The sequence below is a fragment of the Mauremys reevesii genome, linkage group 14 (genome assembly GCF_016161935.1).
Source record: "Mauremys reevesii isolate NIE-2019 linkage group 14, ASM1616193v1, whole genome shotgun sequence".
Lineage (NCBI taxonomy): Eukaryota > Metazoa > Chordata > Testudines > Geoemydidae > Mauremys > Mauremys reevesii.
This window is the reverse complement of record NC_052636.1, coordinates 13,966,127-13,985,197: the sequence shown is the minus strand read 5'-3', so window position 1 is coordinate 13,985,197 and position 19,071 is coordinate 13,966,127. Positions and strand designations below refer to the sequence as shown.

Below are 19,071 nucleotides of genomic sequence, written 5' to 3'. Positions count from 1 at the left end.
ACACACAGACTCTCACACACACACACTGACGGACACACTCACACACACTGACTGACACACACTCACACACACAGAGACTGACTGACACACACACACTCACACACACACAGAGACTGACTCACACTCACACACTGACTGACACACACACACACACACACAGAGACTGACTCACACAAACACACACTGACTGACACACAGACACACAGACTGACTGACTGACACACACACACACACACACACAGACTGACACACAAACACACACTGACTGACACACACACTCACACACACACTCACACACACACACACGGTCTCGCTCGCTCGCTCGCTCCCCCCCCCCCGCCTGTTTCCTGTCCCGGCCCCCGCCCGGCCCCGCACGGACCCGCCCCGATGCCCCGGCCCGGCCCGGGCGGAGCGAGGGGCGGCGGGTCCATGGGGCGCAGGCGGCGGCGGGCGCGGGCCGGGCGGGCGCTGGGGCTGGCGGGGGCCGCCGTGGGGCTGGCCGGGCTGGGGCTGGTGCTGGCGGCCTGGGCCTGGGCCCGGAGCCCCCCGAGGGTGAGTGAGCGGGACCCCTGCGGCCCCCGCGGCCCCCTTGCAGCCCCGCGGCCCGCGCCCCCTTGCAGCCCCGCGGCCCCCAGCGCGCCCCTTGCAGCCCCCAGCCTCGGACCCCGCTGCCCCCAGCGCGCCCCCTTGCAGCCCCCAGCGAGGCCCCGCGGCCCCCGCGCGCCCCGCGGCCCCCAGCGCGCCCCTTGCAGCCCCCAGCGCCCCTGCAGCCCCCAGCGCGCCCCCGCGGCCCCCAGCGCGCCCCCTTGCAGCGCCCCGCGCCCCCAGCGCCCCCTTGCAGCCCCCTTGCAGCCCCCAGCCTCGGACCCCTCTGCCCCCAGCGCGCCCCCTTGCAGCCCCCAGCGCGCCCCAGCCTGGGACCCCCCACGAGCGTGGGACCCCCCCGCGATCCCCTAGCGCCCCCAGCCTGGGACCCCCCCCACGGCCTCCCTGGGACCTCTGCGCGCCCCCCGTCCCTCAGCCTGGGACCCCCGCGGCCTCCCAGCCAGGGAAGCCCCCAGCGGCCCCAGCGGCTCCTCCGCCCCCAACTCCTCCCTCCCCGCGCCCTCAGCGGCCCCAGCCTGGGACCCCCAGCCGCTCCTCACGCCCCCAGCCTGGTGCCCCCGGCCCCAGCCTCCTCCTGCCCCCGCACCGTCAGCCAGGGACCCCCAGCTCCTCTCCTCCGCCCCAGGCCTGGGACCCCCGGACCCCGCGTTCGCCCCCGCAGGCACAGGGGGGCGGGGCCGGCCCCCGGGCGCGGGCGACGGGAGGACGTGGTGGGGGAGGGGAAACCCACACGGTTCCACAACCCCTCCCCAGCTACACACACACACCGCCACACAACCTGCCCCCAGCCACACACACCCACACACACACCCCGCCACACAACCTGCCCCCCAGCTACACACACACACAACCTGCCCCCCAGCTACACACACACACACACACATCCTGCCACCCCAGCTACACACACACACAACCTGCCCCCCAGCTACACACACACACACACACACCACACAACCTGCCCCCAGCTACACACACACACACACCACACAACCTGCCCCCAGCTACACACACACACACACCGCACCACCACACTACCTGCCCCCCCAGCGACACACACACACACACACCGCACCGCCACACAACCTGCCCCCCAGCTACACACACACACACACACACCGCACCGCCACACCACCTGCCCCCCCAGCTACACACACACACACCCCGCCACACAACCTGCCCCCCAGCTACACACACACACACATCCACACACCACACAACCTGCCCCCAGCTAAACACACACACAACCTGCCCCCCAGCTACACAGACACACACACACCGCACCGCCACACAACCTGCCCCCCAGCTACACACACACACACACACCGCATCGCCACACAACCAGCCCCTCCAGCTACACACACACACACACACTGCACCGCCACACAACCTGCCCCCCAGCGACACACACACACACCCACACACCACACAACCTGCCCCAGCTACACACACACACACCGCACTGCCAAACAACCTGCCCCCAGCTACACACACACACAACCTGCCCCCAGCTACACACACACACCGCACCGCCACACAACCTGCCCCCCCAGCTACACACACACACAACCTGCCCCCCCAGCTACACACACACACACACACAACCTGCCCCCCAGCTACACACACACACACACCACACAACCTGCCCCCAGCTACACACACACACACACACCACACAACCTGCCCCCAGCTACACACACACACACAACACACAACCTGCCCCCAGCTACACACACACACACAGCCTGCCCCAGCTACACACACACACACACTGCACCGCCACACAACCTGCCCCCCAGCTACACACACACACAACCTGCCCCCCAGCTACACACACACACACACCACACAACCTGCCCCCAGCTACACACACACACACACCACACAACCTGCCCCCAGCTACACACACACACACACAGCACAAGAAACATACACACACACACTATACACACATTTCCTGTTGTGCAAACACACACCGCCCTATACACACACCCCGCTTCACACACACAGGCACACATTGCTCTGAAAACACACAACCTGCTTATGTACACACAGACAGTGCACTACACACACAGTGCTCTGCAAACACACACCCTGCTACAAACACACACACTGCTCTGCAAACACACACACACACACACTCTACTGTGCAAACACACATACCACCACATACACACACTGCTCTACACACACCCACAACACACACAGATACTGCTCTGCAAACACCCCCCACTACACACACAGCCCACTCTGCAAACGCACACACACACTGCTCTACAAACTACACCCCCCCACTACACTCACACACCTACTACACACACCCACACAACTCTAAACCACACACACATACAACTGTGCAAACACAGATACCACCCACTGCTCTACAAACACACTCCTGCTATACATACAGCTACACACAGCCCACCCCACACACCTACACACCCCCACCCACACCGCTGCACACGCAGCCCCCACCACTAAGCACAAAGCCCCCCCCACACTGCTACACACACTGCTACACACAAACACACCCACACTGCTCTGCAATCACACACCCTGCTACCCCCCCCACACACTGCTCTGCCAACACACCCCACTATACACACCCACCCACACTTATTCTGCAAGCACATAACACTCTAACATACAACACTGTCCAAGCACACCCACACAAACCCACAATAACACCCCCACACCCGCTTCTGTGCCTTGATCTGATCTGTGATCTCCCCACCCCACCCACTGGCTGCACCCATGGGTGCTCTGTCCTCCAGGACGGAAGGGTCTGTGTGTGGCCCCCCCCCGTGCCTCAGTTTCCCCATGTGTTGGGTGTGGGGAGGCTGTTGCCTTTCTGGCCATGGGAACAGGGTGGGGCGGCAGCGGGTCCAGACCCTGAGATGCCCAGGGGACACCGGCCTGAATCCGGGCTGGGTTATAGGGCAATGGGACCAGCCCTGCTCCCTGCCCCACAGCGCCCCCTAGTGCCACCCTGGGGCCAGCCCCGCCTGCCAGGGGAGAGCGCCCCCTGCTGAGCCCCCCAACCTGCTCCCTGCCCCACAGCGCCCCCTAGCGCCGCCCTGGGGCCAGCCCCGCCTGCCAGGGGAGAGCGCCCCCTGCTGAGCCCCCCGCCCCGCTCCCTGCCCCACAGCGCCCCCTAGTGCCGCCCTGGGGCCAGCCCTGCCTGCCAGGGGAGAGCACCCCCTGCTGCCCCCGCCCTGCTCCCTGCCCCACAGCGCCCCCTAGTGCCGCCCTGGGGCCAGCCCCACCTGCCAGGGGAGAGCGCCCCCTGCTGAGGCCCCCAACCTGCTCCCTGCCCCACAGCGCACCCGAGAGCCGCCCTGGGGCCAGCCCTGCCTGCCGAGAGCGCCCCTGCTGCCCCCGCCCTGCTCCCTGCCCCACAGCGCCCCCTAGTGCCGCCCTGGGGCCAGCCCTGCCTGCCAGGGGAGAGCGCCCCCTGCTGAGCCCCCCAACCTGCTCCCTGCCCCACAGCGCCCCCTAGTGCCGCCCTGGGGCCAGCCCTGCCTGCCAGGGGAGAGCGCCCCCGCTGAGCCCCCCTGCCCCACAGCGCCCCCTAGCGCCGCCCTGGGGCCAGCCCTGCCTGCCGGGGGAGAGCGCCCCCTGCTGAGCCCCCGCCCCGCTCCCTGCCCCACAGCGCTCCCTAGTGCCGCCCTGGGGCCAGCCCTGCCTGCCAGGGGAGAGCGCCCCCTGCTGAGCGCCCTGCCCCGCTCCCTGCCCCACAGCGCCCCCTAGTGCCGCCCTGGGGCCAGCCCTGCCTGCCAGGGGAGAGCGCCCCCTGCTGAGCGCCCTGCCCCGCTCCCTGCCCCACAGCGCCCCCTAGCATTGGTCTGACTCCATCTGTCTCTCTGTGTCGCCAGGAGCTGCCGGAGGAGATGCCGGGCGCGCTGGAGCTGGTATGTCTGGGGTGCCGGTTCCCCCCACACCGGCTCCCCGGCCCCCGCCCCACACCGGCTCCCTTCCCTCGGGGGTGGGTTTCCTCCTTTCTTCTTTCCCTGACGTTCTCAGTCGTTTTCTTTCCTTTTGCTTTTTCCTTCCGTCCGTCTTCTCCTCCTCTCGCTCCGCTTCTCCCGCTCGCTTCCTTTCAGCCTCGACTTTCTCGTTCCCTCTTTTCTTTCCGGTTTCCCTCATTCCTCCCTTCGTCTCACATTCGGCCTGCTGCCCTCTCCCTCCGCTTCGCCTTTTCTTCCCCTCTCCTTTCTCCATTGCTGCCTTTTCTCTTTCGCCCGTCACCCTTTTCCTGCCGTTTTCCTTCCTTTCCTTCTCATTCCTCCCTTTCTTTCTTTCTTTCTCATCCATCCCCTTTTCTTTCTTTCTTTCTTTCTTATTCGTCCCCTTTTCTCTTTCTTTCTTTTTCTTTCTCATTCATCCCCTTTTCTTTCTTTCTTTCTTTCTTTCTTATTCATCCCCTTTTCTCTTTCTTTCTTTCTTTCTTTCTCTCTCACCCCTTTTCTTTCTTTCTTTCTTTCTTTCTTTCTTTCTCATTCGTCCCCTTTTTTCTTTTTCTTTCTTTCTTTCTTATTCATCCCCTTTTCTCTTTCTTTCTTTCTTTCTTTCTTTCTCTCTCACCCCTTTTCTTTGTTTCCTTCTTTCTTTCTTATTCATCCCCTTTTCTCGTTCTTTCTTTTTCTTTCTCATTCATCCCCTTTTCTTTCTTTCTTTCTTTCTTTCTTTCTTTCTTTCTTTTTCTTTCTCATTCATCCCCTTTTCTTTCTTTCTTTCTTTCTTTCTTTCTTTCTTTTTTTCTCATTCATCCCCTTTTCTTTCTTTCTTTCTTTTTTCTTTCTCATTCATCCCCTTTTCTTTCTTTCTTTCTTTCTTTCTTTCATTCTCATTCGTCCCCTTTTCTTTCTTTCTTTCTTTTTTCTTTCTCATTCATCCCCTTTTCTTTCTTTCTTTCTTTCTTTCTTTCTTTCTCATTCGTCCCCTTTTCTTTCTTTCTTTCTTTCTTTCTTTCTTTCTTTCTTTCTCATTCGTCCCCTTTTCTTTCTTTCTTTCTTTCTTTCTTTCTCATTCGTCCCCTTTTCTTTCTTTCTTTCTTTCTCATTCGTCCCCTTTTCTTTCTTTCTTTCTTTCTTTCTTTCTTTCTTTCTTTCTTTCTTTCTTTCTTTCTTTCTTTCTTTCTCATTCGTCCCCTTTTCTTTCTTTCTTTCTTTCTTTCTTTCTTTCTTTCCCACTCACCCCTTTTATCTTTTTCTTTTTCACCCCTTTTCTTTCTTTCTTTCTTTCTTTCTTTCTTATTCATCAACTTTTCTTTCTTTCTTTCTTTCCTCATGGACTTTTTCACTCTTTCCATCTCTCTTTCACTCATTCTCTGGAGGGGGCCCAGGACCCCGGCGGGAGACTGGGTCGTCCCCCCGCCCCAAGGGATCAGGGCCATGAACAGAGATGGGGTAACTCCCCGCCCCCCCGCCGCCCCCCCTTCCTGGTCTGGCTCCCATCCCCCAAGCCAGTGTATTATTTAGGAGGGGTGGGCTCCTGCGATACAGAGATTGTGGGGGGCTGTGTCTGTGTCACTTAGACCCCCCCATTAACCGTTTCCTCACTGAACTGTCCCCCACCCAGCTGGCGCCTGCTATTGGACGCAGCCCCCAGGGCTGGTTCCAGCACCACCTGGACCAAGGGGCAGCGCCGCGTGAGAGGAGATCGGGTGAGTGAACCCCCAGCATCGTCCCCAACCCGGCACAGGGGGGCTGGGAGCCAGGACTCCTGGGTTCTCTCCCTGGCTCTGGGAGGGGAGTGGGGGCTGGTGGGTTAGAGCGGGGGGGGCTGGTGGTTAGAGCAGGGGGGCTGGGAGCCAGGACTCCTGGGTTCTCTCCCTGGCTCTGGGAGGGCGGTGGGGACTGGTGGGTTAGAGCAGGGGGGCTGGGAGCCAGGACTCCTGGGTTCTCTCCCCGGCTCTGGGAGAGAAGGGGGACTGGTGGGTCAGAGCAAGGGCGGGTCAGAGCAAGGGCGGGTGGATTCTGCGGTTGTCTGCGTATGTATCTCCATGTAATGCTGCCCCCTAGCAGCAGCTCACCATATAGCACCTGTGTGTGTCATGAGACCTGTATGGCATAAAGATAAGTGTGATTCTCCCTGCTTGTATTCAGCAGCGTCCAAGGGGAAGAAGCCTTGCAAGAAACCTGTTGCTGCGCACTATAAAGGTGAGAGACACCTGGCAGGCATCTGGTCAATTTGGGATCGGGAAGTCGTGGATTTAAAAAAATATATAAATATACATACTTGGAGATGGCTTGTTGCTGATTAAGTCATTCTGGTTTTGAGCCCCCATCCGGCTCTAACCACTAGCCCCCACTCCCCTCCCAGAGCCGGGAAGAGAACCCAGGAGTCCTGGCTCCCAGCCCCCCCTGCTCTAACCCACCAGCCCCCACCCCCCTCCCAGAGCCGGGGAGAGAACCCAGGAGTCCGGCTCCCAGCACCCCCCAGTGTAGTAACGGCTCATGTTGGTCTCTGTTTCAGTGCAATTGCCAAAGGACCCAGCTGGGATCAACTCAGGTAATTCTAGGAGGGGCTGTGTGAAGCCAGTGACTCCACCTGCGGGCCGGGAGGGGGCTGGGAGCCAGGACTCCTGGGTTCTCTCCCCGGCTCTGGGAGGGGAGTGGGGGCTGGTGGGTTAGAGCAGGGGGGGCTGGGAGCCAGGACTCCTGGGTTCTCTCCCCAGCTCTGGGAGGGGAGTGGGGCTGGTGGGTTAGAGCAGGGGGGGCTGGGAGCCAGGACGCCTGGGTTCTCTCCCGGCTCTGGGAGGGGAGTGGGGGCTGGTGGGTTAGAGCAGGGGGGCTGGGAGCCAGGACTCCTGGGTTCTCTCCCGGCTCTGGGAGGGGAGTGGGGGCTGGTGGGTTAGAGCAGGGGGGGCTGGGAGCCAGGACTCCTGGGTTCTCTCCCAGCTCTGGGAGGGGAGTGGGGGCTGGTGGGTTAGAGCAGGGGGGCTGGGAGCCAGGACTCCTGGGTTCTCTCCCGGCGCTGGGAGGAGTGTCCTCCAGAAGGGGCTGTACTGGGTTAGAGCAGGGGGCTGGGAGCCAGGACTCCTGGGTTCCGTCCCCAGCTCTGGGAGGGGTGTGGCTGGTGGGTTAGGGCAGGGGGGCTGGGAGCCCGGACTCCTGGGTTCTCCCCCTTGCTCTGGGAGGGGAGTGGGGGCTGGTGGGTTAGAGCAGGGGAGGCTGGGAGCCAGGACTCCTGGGTTCTCTCCCCGGCTCTGGGAGGGGAGTGGGGGCTGGTGGTTAGAGCAGGGGGGGCTGGGAGCCAGGACTCCTGGGTTCTCTCCCTGGCTCTGGGAGGGGAGTGGGGGCTGGTGGGTTAGAGCAGGGGGGCTGGGAGCCAGGACTCCTGGGTTCTCTCCCCGGCTCTGAGAGGGGAGTGGGGGCTGGTGGTTAGAGCAGGGGGGGCTGGGAGCCAGGACTCCTGGGTTCTCTCCCCAGCTCTGGGAGGGCAGGGAGGGCTGGTGGTTAGAGCAGGGGGTTTGGGGCCCGGACTCCTGGGTTCTATTGACCCCCTCTGCCCCCGGCAGGTGCATTTCAACGAGGGGCGGACGGTGTACATCAAGCTGGACGTGCTGGTGGACGGGGTGCTGGCCCTGCGGTGCCTGGAGCAGTTCCCCCCGACCAGCGCCGGCCCGCAGGACCCCGAGCTGCACGTGTGCCAGGTCTCTGGGCTCCTGCTCCTCCAGAAACAATCCGTCCTGCGCCTCCGCACCCTCCGCGACGTGCGGCTCAAGGCCGAGCCATATCTCACCTTCTTCGGGCTCTTCCAGGTGCACTGAGCCCGGGGCGGCGGGGCAGGACTCCTGGGTTCCCCGGGAGAGCAGCGGTGTTGAGTGGCCAGAGCAGGAGGGGGCTGGGAGCCAGGACTCCTGGGTTCTATCCCCAGCTCTGGGACGAGAGTGGAGTCTAGTGGTTAGAGCAGGTCGGGGCTGGGAGTCAGGACTCCTGGGTTCTCTCCCCAGCTCTGCAAGGAGAGTGGGGGCTGGTGGTTAGAGCAGGGGGGGCTGGGAGCCAGGACTCCTGGGTTCTCTCCCCGGCTCTGGGAGAGGAGTGGGGGCTGGTGGGTTAGAGCCGGGGGCGCTGGGAGCCAGGACTCCTGGGTTCTCTGCCCGGCTCTGGGAGGGGAGTGGGGGCCGTGGGGTTAGAGCAGGGGAAGCTGGGAGCCAGGACTCCTGGGCCTGAGTGGGGGGCTGGTGGGTTAGAGCAGGGGCCGCTGGGAGCCAGGACTCCTGGGTTCTCTCCCCGGCTCTGGGAAGGAAGCAGGCTCCAGTGTTCTGGATCACACCCATGGGGCCACCAGTTGTGCTCCCCGTTCTTCGGATCGGATCCCGGTGGACCGCGCCCTCCTGCCCGCCCCGTCCCCTCGGCTTCTCCCGGACCCCAGTGTCTGGGGGTGGGGTCACACCCTACGCAGCGTTGTGTGGGTGCGGTTCTGACCCACGCGACTCCCCGCCACTGGATGATGGCCTCTGGCTCCCCCTAAATCCAGCGACCCAGAGAACCCTGGCGAGATCCTTCCCGTCCAGCTGGGGACCCCCCCCCCCCGAATTCCTTTACTGCCGCTTCAGTGGGGGGGTTATTAACATCTGAGGAGCCCGGACGCCTGGGTTCTCTCCCTGGCTCCGGGAGGGGAGTGGGGGCTGACGGGTCAGAGCAGGGGGGGCTGGGGTCCAGGACTCCTGGGTTCTCTCCCCGGCTCTGGGAGGGGAGTGGGGCCTGGTGGTTAGAGCAGGGGGGCTGGGAGCCAGGACTCCTGGGTTCTCTCCCCGGCTCTGGGAGGGGAGTGGGGCCTGGTGGTTAGAGCAGGGGGGCTGGGAGCCAGGACTCCTGGGTTCTCTCCCCGGCTCTGGGAGGGGAGTGGGGCCTGGTGGTTAGAGCGGGGGGGCTGGGAGCCAGGACTCCTGGGTTCTCTTCCTGGCTCTTCCTGTCCCCAACACTCAGGGCAGGGATAAAACACCAAGTCCAGCCAAACCCCTCCCCCCACAGCAGGGGAAAGTGGCACATGGGGGTCACAGTACCCGTTGCAGCCACCAGGGGGCGCACGAACATACCCACCTCCTGGCTGGGGGGGGGGGCGCAGTGCCGCTTGCAGCCACCAGGGGGCGCACGAACATACCCACCCCCTGGCTGGGGGGGGCGCAGTGCCGCTTGCAGCCACCAGGGGGCGCACGAACATACCCACCCCCTGGCTGGGGGGCGCAGTGCCCCTTTCTGCCACCAGGGGGCACATGGACGCCCTCGGCCCTCCGCTCGACAGCACTGGCGGCCAATAGGACACCGGGCCCCCCGGTGCCTGATAGGCTGAGGCGTGGGTGGGTGGGGCCTTGCAGCGAACCAATAAACACCCGCCCCCTCCGGGGGCGGGGCACACACACGCACACACAATTGGTGCCCGTGGGAGGCGGGAGGCGGGACACAGACGATTTTATCGCAGAAACGATTATTAAAAGGACAATTAAAACGCTGGGGCCTTGTCTGTGGCGAATGGTTTGACCTGGGTTCTCTGGGAGGGGAGTGGGGGCTAGTGGTTAGAGCGGGGGGGGGGCTTGGAGCCAGGACGCCTGGGTTCTCTCCCCGGACCTGTATGCGGGCAGGGGTGTTTCGCCTAGGACGGTCCCACTGAGGTTTGTTCTTTGGCGCCAACCCGTTTATTTTACCATGAACGGCCAACACCGGCCCGCCTCCCTGGCCGCGGCAGAGACCGACAGCCGCAGCTGGCTTCCTGGCGCAGAAATTCCCCGGCCCGCTTCTCCGGCCGGTCCTGTGCCCCAAGGAGCTCCGTCTCGTGACTTCCTCTCCGGGTGACCCGCACCCCGCCTGCCTCTCTGGCTTTCTGTGCCTCCATCGCTCTCTGTGCCTCACACACAGCGGCGACCCGTCGATCCCTCAGCCCATGCCCTTAAGCATCGGTCCCAGGGAAACCCCTCCAGCCGCAGGGCTTAGCACCTTGGGCGGTGGCTTTCCGCGGTGTCATCTCTCGCTGCACACGTGGTGCACTTAGTTGCTCCTTCCATTGAGCCGGATCGGTCCGCGCCGCCGGGGCCATCTGTCGAGCAAAACAGCCGTGACCCGGTTTGTCACAGGGTGCGAGAAGGGGAGCAGAGTCCCGGGCAGCTTAGAAAGGCAGAGCTGGCTGCCGGCAGACGGCGCCTGGAGGGAGGCCAAATTCCAGGCGGCAGGTGCTGGCAGAACAGGAAGCGTGGGGCTGAGGGAGGGGAAACAGGTGTGAGTTTTCTTTGGAAAGGCTTTGTGCAGGCCTTAATAGACCAGAGGCCAGAGAGGGGGGTGGATGTTGTGTTGGGGAAACTGAGGCAGGCCTCAATAGACCCACGCTGAGCCAGCAGCAGGTGCTATGGTGTATCCGTCTACCCGACCTTGAGCCAGCCGGCCCTCCCCACGGCACCCTCCATCCATCCACCCCGGGACACAGACCGCCTCAGCTCCCCGCCCCCTGTCTGTCCTGACCCACGGCCCCCGCTAGCCCAGCCCCGCCAGGGCCCCTCGATTCTGCCCCCTGGGGTGAAGGCCGCTAGGATCGATCGCTTTCCCGGAGCCCGCGGCCGCGTGGGTGGCTGGGCCGGGCCTGCGGGACCTTATCTGGTGTTCGCACTCACCAGAACAAACTGATGATCACACATTTCAGTTCCCGAGAAAGCCTGAACCTGGGTTATCTCAACTGCCGCCACGCCACGCCCTGCCCCAGAGGTGGCCGCATCTCAGCGCCGGGCGAGGGGTCCCTGGGTAACCAGCCGCCCCGCCCCAGAGGTGGCCGCTTCTCAGCGCCGGGTGAGGGGTCCCTGGGTCACCGGCCGCCCCGCCCCAGAGGTGGCTGCATCTCAGCGCCGGGCGAGGGGTCCCTGGGTAACCGGCCGCCCCGCCCCAGAGGTGGCCGCATCTCAGCGCCGGGCGAGGGGTCCCTGGATAACCAGCCGCCCCGCCCCAGAGGTGGCTGCATCTCAGCGCCGGGTGAGGGGTCCCTGGGTAACCAGCCGCCCTGCCCCAGAGGTGGCCGCATCTCAGCGCCGGGCGAGGGGTCCCTGGATCACCGGCCGCCCCGCCCCAGAGGTGGCCGCATCTCAGCGCCGGGCGAGGGGTCCCTGGGTAACTGGCCGCCCCGCCCCAGAGGTGGCTGCATCTCAGTGCCGGGCGAGGGGTCCCTGGGTCACCAGCCGCCCCGCCCCAGACGTTGACACATCTCAGCGAAAGGCGAGGGGTTAGACAAGGGGCGGGGGCTAGGAGCCAGGACTCCTGGGTTCTCTCCCTGGCTCTGGGAGAGGAGTGGGGGTGCTGGTTAGAGCAGGGCGGGCTGGGAGCCAGGACTCCTGGGTTCTCTCCCTGGCTCTGGGAGAGGAGTGGGGGCTGGTGGTTAGAGCAGGGGGGCTGGGATCCAGGACTCCTGGGTTCTCTCCCTGGCTCTGGAAGGGGAGTGGGGGCTGGTGGTTAGAGCAGGGGGGGGCTGGGAGCCAGGACTCCTGGGTTCTAGTCTATTGGGGGGGCAGGGAAGTTTCCCAGCTGTTCTAACACCCCGGGACCGAAGTGCATTCATCCTTCCTACGCAGATATGAATGAATCCAAGTATTTTTGGGGGGGAGATAGAAATCAGGGGATGACTGGAGTTCTGGAGGCCTGAGGCAAGAAGGGGGAGCCGGATATTTGGGGATGAATTCAGGGGGTCCCTGGAAAATTCAGGGTGAGCTCAGAGACATGGGGGTGACCTCCCCAGAGGGGTAAAGGTTGGGGCAGAGATTTTTGGGGACACCTCAAGAGAGGGATTTTGCAGGAGGGGGGGAGGTTCTCGGGGGCACCCACAGAGATCTGAAGTGGGGGGACCCCCCCACCCATTCGCCGCTGGGGCGGGGGTAACGGTCCCTGCCAGCTGGCAGACGGATACAGCTGGCTAGGCCGCGGGCACTGGGTGGTTTCCTCCCCCCCCCACGCCCTCTTCCCCCCCCCCCGTCCCCTTGCGCAAGACCCAGACGCCAGCGCCCGCCACTCGCCGGCCGCAGCCCGGGACTCGCCGGCCACCCCCCGGAACCTGCAAAGGGGCCCCCCGGCCGGGGCGCTGGCAGCACCCCCAGATCCCAGCTGCACCCCCTGGGCTAACCCAGGCCTCACTGGGCTCCGGAGAGGTGTGGGGGGGTGAGCAGGGGGATTTTCGGGGGCTTTAAGAACAGGCCGGGGAGATTTTGGAGGGTCCGGGCAGGAATTTGGGGCACAGCTAGGAGGGGAGGGGGCTCTGGGTGTGAGATTTTTGGGGTGTCAAGGAGGGATTTGGGGGCACAGCTAGGGGCTCAGGAAGGGATTTGGGGATATCTGGGTGGGGATTTGGGGTGCAGTTAGGGGCTCAGGAAGGAGGATTTGGGGTATCTGATCAGGATTTGTGGGTGCAGCTAGGAGGGTGGGGGCTCAGGAAGGGGATTTGGGGGTATCTGGTCAGGGATTTGTGGGTGCAGCTAGGGAGGGGTGGGGGGCTCTGGAAGGGGGATTTGGGGGTATCTGGGCAGGGATTTGTGGGTGCAGCTAGGGAGGGTGGGGGCTCTGGAAGGGGATTTGGGGGTATCTGGGCAGGGATTTGGGGGAGCAGTTAGGGGACTCAGGAAGGGGGATTTGGGGGTATCTGGTCAGGGATTTGGGGGAGCACCTAGCGAGGGGGTGGTCCGGGACTGGGTTTGGGGGGATCAGGTGGGGGGGAAGCCAGGGGGGAGGTGACTCTCCCCAGCTCTCATGGCCGGGGCCCCGGGGTGCCAGGCTCTGGGGGGGCTGTGGCTGGGGGGAGCCGCGGCCCTGGGGGTGCTGGCCTGTCTCATCGCCCTCATGGCCCAGCAGGCCCACCTGGGAGCCCTGCGGGGGGAACTGACCCAGCTCCGGGGGGAGCTGGTGGCCGCCAGGAGGGGAGAGAATCAGGTGAGAGGCTCCCCCCACCCAGGGATCCACATGGGAGGGCAGCGGGGGCTGGTGGTTAGAGCAGGGGGGGCTGGCAGCCCGGACTCCTGGGTTCTCTCCCCGGCTCTGGGAGGGGAGTGGGGGCTGGTGGTTAGAGCAGGGGGGGCTGGGAGCCAGGACTCCTGGGTTCTCTCCCTGGCTCTGGGAGGGGAGTGGGGGCTGGTGGGTTGGAGCAGGGGGGGCTGGGAGCCAGGACTCCTGGGTTCTCTCCCAGCTCTGGGAGGGGAAGGGGCTCCAGAGGGGCGGGTGAAACTTACCGGGGAAGGTCCGAGCTGCTGCTTCGCTCTCGCCTCCCCCTTGTCCTCCACGGGGCAGCAGCCGGGAGGGGGGAGACCCCTGAAGGGTTAAAGATGAACCCCCCCCCCCCGCATCGGGCCGCGGGGAGCCGCAAACGCAAACCTGGCACCGACTCTTACCGCTGGGCGAGGAGGCGGAAAGAACCCGCCCCCCTGGGAAAACCCCACATGGCGGAGAGGAATGTACAGAGCGACCCACTTACTGCCGGCTCGGGAGGCGGGGCGGGAGCCCGGACTCCTGGGTTCTTTCCCGGCTCTGGGAGGGGAGTGGGGGCTGGTGGGTTAGGGCAGGGGGGGCTGGGAGCCCGGACTCCTGGGTTCTCTCCCCGGCTCTGGGAGGGGAGTGGGGGCTGGTGGTTAGAGCGGGGGGGGGCTGGGAGCCAGGACTCCTGGGTTCTCTCTCTGGCTCTGGGAGGGCAGTGGGGGTTGGCGGCAGGGTTAACCCTCTCCTGTCTGCTCTTGGTTCAGGGGCCCGGGGAGCTGGAGTCCCCCCTGGCTGCGGGGGTCCAGCCCCCCCTGGTTTGGCGAAGGGGGAAACGGGGCTCCGAGGGGATCTCAAGGCAGCAGGATCAGCGGCAGCAGCACAGTGAGTGGCTGGGGATGAAGTGAAAGTGGCAAGTGACCCACCCTTGGGTGGGGGTGGGGAACGGGGACTGTCCCCTCTAGGGGGCGCCGGCTCCCATCCAACCCCAGGGCGGGGACTGGCTGTGGTCTGCAGGGGAACAGGATATTGAGAAATGAAAGTAGAAAGTGACAAACTCAGCAGGGGAACGGCCGGATGCGGCTGTCAGCTGCCTCCCGGGGTGAATCCGGAGTCACTCCTGATTGCAGTGCGGTCAGGCCTGGATTCCTTTTCCAGTTTTTGCCTCCCAGGTCAGTTTCTGGTAAGAGGTGTTGCCCCAGCGCCCGCCGCAGTGGATCACCCAGTTGAGCTGGTGTCAGCAGTGGGATCGATCGCGGATTAGCTCCATTAACCCCCATGTCTTTTGCGGTGCGGGGTGCGATCCTCCGGGGTTGGCCTCTGGGGTGGAGACGTTGGGCTCAGACCCACGGTGCAGGCAGTGGTGCTGGGGAGCTCACGCAAGCCCTGAGGTTCACAGCGCTTGGTGGCAGCAGTGGGATCCCAGTGGTAGGACTGTTAAAGGCCCCAGCGGCTCTGAGCTCACTGGGAGATCCGGGCTCCGGCAGCCGTGGGGCAAAGGGGGGAGGGGAGGGGAACGGGGGAGTCACTGTCTCTGTCTCTCCACCTGACTCCTAGGGAAACGCTCGGTTCTGCACCTGGCCCCCAGCCATCGCTCCACCAACAGTGAGTCGTCCCCCCCCACTCCCCACCCCAGCATCCCCCTTCCCTGGGTGACCCACGCTGACCATCAGGACTCCTGGGTTCTCTCTCTGGCACTGGGAGGGGAGCGGGGACTGGGGGGTTAGAGCAGGGGGGGGGCTCGGAGCCAGGACTCCTGGGTTCTCTCCCCGGCTCTGGGCGGGGAGTAGGGGCTGGTGGTTGGAGCAGGGGGGGCTGGGAGCCAGGACTCCTGGGTTCTGGGAGGGGAGTGGGGGCTGGTGGGTTAGAGCAGAGGGGGCTGGGAGCCAGGACTCCTGGGTTCTCTTCCCGGCTCTGGGAGGGGAGTGGGTGCTGGTGGGTTAGAGCGGGGGCTGGGAGCCAGGACTCCTGGGTTCTCTCCCCTGCTCTGGGAGGAGTGGGGGCTGGTGGGTTAGAGCAGGGGGGCTGGGAGCCAGGACTCCTGGGTTCTCTCTCCGGCTCTGGGAGGGGAGTGGGGGCTGGTAGGTTAGAGCAGGGGGTGCTGGGAGCCAGGACTCCTGGGTTCTCTCCCCTGCTCTGGGAGGGGAGTAGGGGCTGGGGGGTTAGAGCGGGGGGGGGCAGGGAGCCAGGGGGTGCTAACAGCCCCCCATCGCCCCCACAGATGAGGGGGACATGACTGAGATCTGGTGGCAGCCGTTCCTGCAGCAGGGCCGGGCGCTGGAAGTGAGCGGCCCGGACGTGACCGTGAAGCAGACGGGATTGTACCTCGTCTACAGCCAGGTAAGGGCCATTTTCCACCCCGGGGCCGGGGGGGAGCCGGCGCCCCCCAGAGGGGACAGGCCTCTGCCCCATTCCCCGCCCCCCTGAGCCAGCCAGTCCCCGCCCTGGGGCCGGGTGGGAGCCGGCGCCCCCCAGAGGGGACAGGCCCCTGCCCCATTCCCCGCCCCCCTGAGCCAGCCAGTCCCCGCCCTGGGGCCGGGTGGGAGCCGGCGCCCCCCAGAGGGGACAGGCCCCTGCCCCATTCCCTGCCCCCCTGAGCCAGCCAGTCCCCGCCCTGGGGCTGGGTGGGAGCCGGCGCCCCCTAGAGGGGACAGGCCCCGGGACCCCCCACTCCAACCCTCAGCCCCTCTCCCCTGCCGCCCCCCCAGGTGCTGTTCCACGACCCCACGTTCACCATGGGGCAGGTGCTGTGGCGGGCGTCGGCCGGGGGGCCGGGGCAGATCTTGCTGCGCTGTGTGCAGAGCATGCCCCGCGAGCCGGAGCAGGCTTACAACAGCTGCTACAGCGGAGGTGAGCGGCGGGCGGGGGGGGATCCAGGCATGGGGGGGTGTGTTATAGCTACAGGGGGGGGACCACCCCGGGGGAGGGGAATTTGCAGCCACTGGGGGGCAGTTAGAGGGAACGGGGCGGCTGTCCGGCAGCAGGTGGGGGATGGGCTCTCTGGACCCCCCCCATGATAATGTGTGTTCCCCCCCCCCAGGCGTTTTCCAGCTGCACCGTGGGGACCAGCTGAGTCTCCGTGTGCCCCGGGCCAACGCGTCCCTGGACCTCAGCCCGCACGGGACCTTCCTGGGCCTGGTCCGTCTGTAGGGGGCCGGCCACCCCCCCCTCCCCGCCCCCAGGAGAGTGAGGGACCCAGGCGTCCGGGGAGCTGCAGAGGCACTCGGCCAGACGGAACCCAGGCATCCGGGGAGCTGCAGAGGGAATCGGCCAGATGGAACCCAGGCATCCGGGGAGCTGCAGAGGGAATTGTCTGGGAGGGACCCAGGCATCCGGGGAGCTGCAGAGAGACTCGTCCAGAAAAGGGACCCAGGCATCCGAGGAGCTACAGAGGGAATTGTCTGGGAGGGACCCAGGCATCCGGGGAGCTGCAGAAGGACTCGGCCAGGAAAGGGACCCAGGTGTCCGGGAAGCTGCAGAACGACTCGGCCACTCAGGCATCCAGGGAGCTGCAGAGGGAATCGTCTGGAAGGGACCCAGGCGTCCGGGGAGCTGCAGAGAGACTTGGCCAGAAAGGGGACCCAGGCGTCCAGGGAGCTGCAGAGGGACCGGGCCAGAAGGGACCCAGGCGTCCGGGGAGCTGCAGAGAGACTTGGCCAGAAAGGGGACCCAGGCGTCCAGGGAGCTGCAGAGGGACCGGGCCAGAAGGGACCCAGGCGTCCGGAGCAATCCCAGGGCTGTGATTTTGGGGTACATCCCGGAAGGGTCTCATCCCTGGGGCGGGCGCAGGACTCCGCCCCGCCCACCAGGGGGCGCCTCCCCCCCCCGGGCAGCCTGAACCAAACCAACCCCCCCCCCGAACAAACTCAGGAAATTCCACCCAAAAAACGTTGTGACTGTCGCGAGTGGGGCCCGGGGGAGGGGCGGCTGGGAGCCCGGACTCCTGGGTTCTCTCTCCAGCTCTGAGGGGGGTCTAGTGGCTTGGGACAGGGGCGGGGGAGGAGCCAGGACTCCTGGGTTCTTGTCTGGCTTTGTAAGACGCCCGGCAGGGACAGGGATACAGAGCAAAGGGCCCCCGGCCCGGCCGAGGGGAAGGGACCCAGGTGTCCGGGGAGTCCCAGGTGAGAGCGGGGGGGGCAGGGGGGGCCGGGGTCGCCCGGGGGCTCTGCCCGGGCTTTGTTACCTGCTAATAAAAAACTATTCCACTTGCCAAACCCCCCCCCTGTGTCCCCCTCCGCCCGGGAGCTCAGCGACGGGGGGGGGGCTCACGGGGCTCCCCCCACCCCAGCGGGTCCGTCACAGACGCCTTCCGGCTTTGTCCTTACGGAGACCGGGCTGGCCCCCCCCAGCCCCCTTGTCCCATTCCCTGCCCCCAGCCAGGCTCCTCCCCTGGTTCCGCCTGCCCCACTCAACCCCTCCTCCAGCCAATTTCCCCTCCCCACCTGCCGCCCTCCAGCCAGTCTCCCCTCCCCAGCTCCACCTGCCCCCCACTCAACCCCTCCTCCAGCCAGCCTCCCTCCCCCGGCTCCACCTGCCCCCTCCAGCCAGCCCCCCCAGCTCCACCTGCCCCCCAGCTCCTCCAGCCTCCCCTCCCCACCTCCCCTCCAGCCAGCCCCTCCCCCAGCTCCACCTGCCCCCACTCAACCCCTCCTCCAGCCAGCCTCCCCTCCTGGCCCCCTCCCCAGTTCCACCTGCCTCTACTCAACCCCCTCCAGCCAACTTCCCCTCCCCAGCTCCACCTGCCCCCACTCAACCCCTCCTCCAGCCAATTTCCCCTCCCCACCTGCCCCCTCCAGCCAGTCTCCCTCCCCAGCTCCACCTGCCCCTCCAGCCAGTCTCCTCTCCTACACCACCTGCCCCCACTCAACACCCCTCCAGCCAACTTCCTCCCCCAGCTCCACCTGCCCCCTCCAGCCAACTTCCCTCCCCAGCTCCACCTGCCCCACCCCAGCCAGCCTCCTGCCCCAGCTGGGCCCTCTCAGCTCCACCTACCCCTCTCACCTGCTTCCCCTCCCAGGTGGGTCCCCACCTCGATAGACCCCTGCGACTCCTGTCCCATCTCCAGCTAAGGCCTCCCCCTTGCCCCATCAGACCAGCCCCCTTCCCATCTCGGCCTCCCCCTGACTACAGCCGGGCCTGCCCCCCCCGACTGGGCCCCGCCCTCAGGCTGCAGCCAGCCCCCCCCCAGCTGCTCCCCTCCAGGCCCCCCCAGCAGAGGTCCCGGTCATCCCTGGGGGGGGGGAAGGCGCCCAATAGGTTCCAATCCCCCACAATGGGGGGCACATCGGTCTGTGCATGGAAGCTGGGGACCGGGGGGCGGATTGGGGGAGGGGAGGCCCATGACAGGGGCACGTGGGGGCCGCTGGCGCAACCAGGGTGCGAACGGTTCCTGCCCCCGGCCCCAGAAAGGCCCTTCAGTGTCACCAGCAAACGCAAACCACAGAGTTATGAAAAACAGGAAACGGGAGGGGGGGGGGCAGGGCTGGGCTGGCAGGGGCTGCGGGTCGGGAGTGAGGGGCACCGGCAGAGCCGG

General features: G+C 65.3%; 2 protein-coding genes and 1 long non-coding RNA gene across 3 annotated transcripts; 2 read left to right on the top strand and 1 right to left on the bottom strand.

Moving 5' to 3' along the window:
* Positions 1-429: 429 nt before the first annotated feature.
* Positions 430-8,377, top strand: TNFSF12 (TNF superfamily member 12). The gene is made up of 6 exons (XM_039499683.1): positions 430-552; positions 4,479-4,514; positions 6,184-6,268; positions 6,711-6,764; positions 7,081-7,172; positions 8,126-8,377. The coding sequence occupies exons 1-6, from the start codon at positions 430-432 to the stop codon at positions 8,375-8,377; spliced, it is 642 nt and encodes a 213-aa protein (XP_039355617.1).
* Positions 8,378-10,227: 1,850 nt separating this feature from the next.
* Positions 10,228-14,099, bottom strand: LOC120381916. The gene is made up of 2 exons (XR_005588180.1): positions 13,799-14,099; positions 10,228-10,803 (listed from the first exon to the last, which is right to left on the bottom strand). It is a non-coding gene; the product is annotated as an uncharacterized LOC120381916 (long non-coding RNA).
* Positions 13,282-17,160, top strand: LOC120381908 (tumor necrosis factor ligand superfamily member 13-like). Its single transcript, XM_039500072.1, has 6 exons — positions 13,282-13,502; positions 14,306-14,423; positions 15,096-15,143; positions 15,760-15,878; positions 16,247-16,388; positions 16,579-17,160. The coding sequence occupies exons 1-6, from the start codon at positions 13,323-13,325 to the stop codon at positions 16,686-16,688; spliced, it is 717 nt and encodes a 238-aa protein (XP_039356006.1). The 5' UTR covers positions 13,282-13,322; the 3' UTR covers positions 16,689-17,160.
* Positions 17,161-19,071: the final 1,911 nt, after the last annotated feature.

Excerpts from the sequence above, each read along its gene's own strand:
- TNFSF12 (XM_039499683.1), top strand. The coding sequence starts at position 430 with ATGGGGCGCAGGCGGCGGCGGGCGCGGGCCGGGCGGGCGCTGGGGCTG. Across the intron at positions 6,765-7,080 it reads TGTTGCTGCGCACTATAAAG|TGCAATTGCCAAAGGACCCA; the intron begins GTGAGAGACACC and ends TCTCTGTTTCAG. Across the intron at positions 7,173-8,125 it reads CACCTGCGGGCCGGGAGGGG|GTGCATTTCAACGAGGGGCG; the intron begins GCTGGGAGCCAG and ends TGCCCCCGGCAG.
- LOC120381908 (XM_039500072.1), top strand. The coding sequence starts at position 13,323 with ATGGCCGGGGCCCCGGGGTGCCAGGCTCTGGGGGGGCTGTGGCTGGGG. Across the intron at positions 13,503-14,305 it reads CCAGGAGGGGAGAGAATCAG|GGGCCCGGGGAGCTGGAGTC; the intron begins GTGAGAGGCTCC and ends CTCTTGGTTCAG. Across the intron at positions 15,879-16,246 it reads TGTACCTCGTCTACAGCCAG|GTGCTGTTCCACGACCCCAC; the intron begins GTAAGGGCCATT and ends CCGCCCCCCCAG.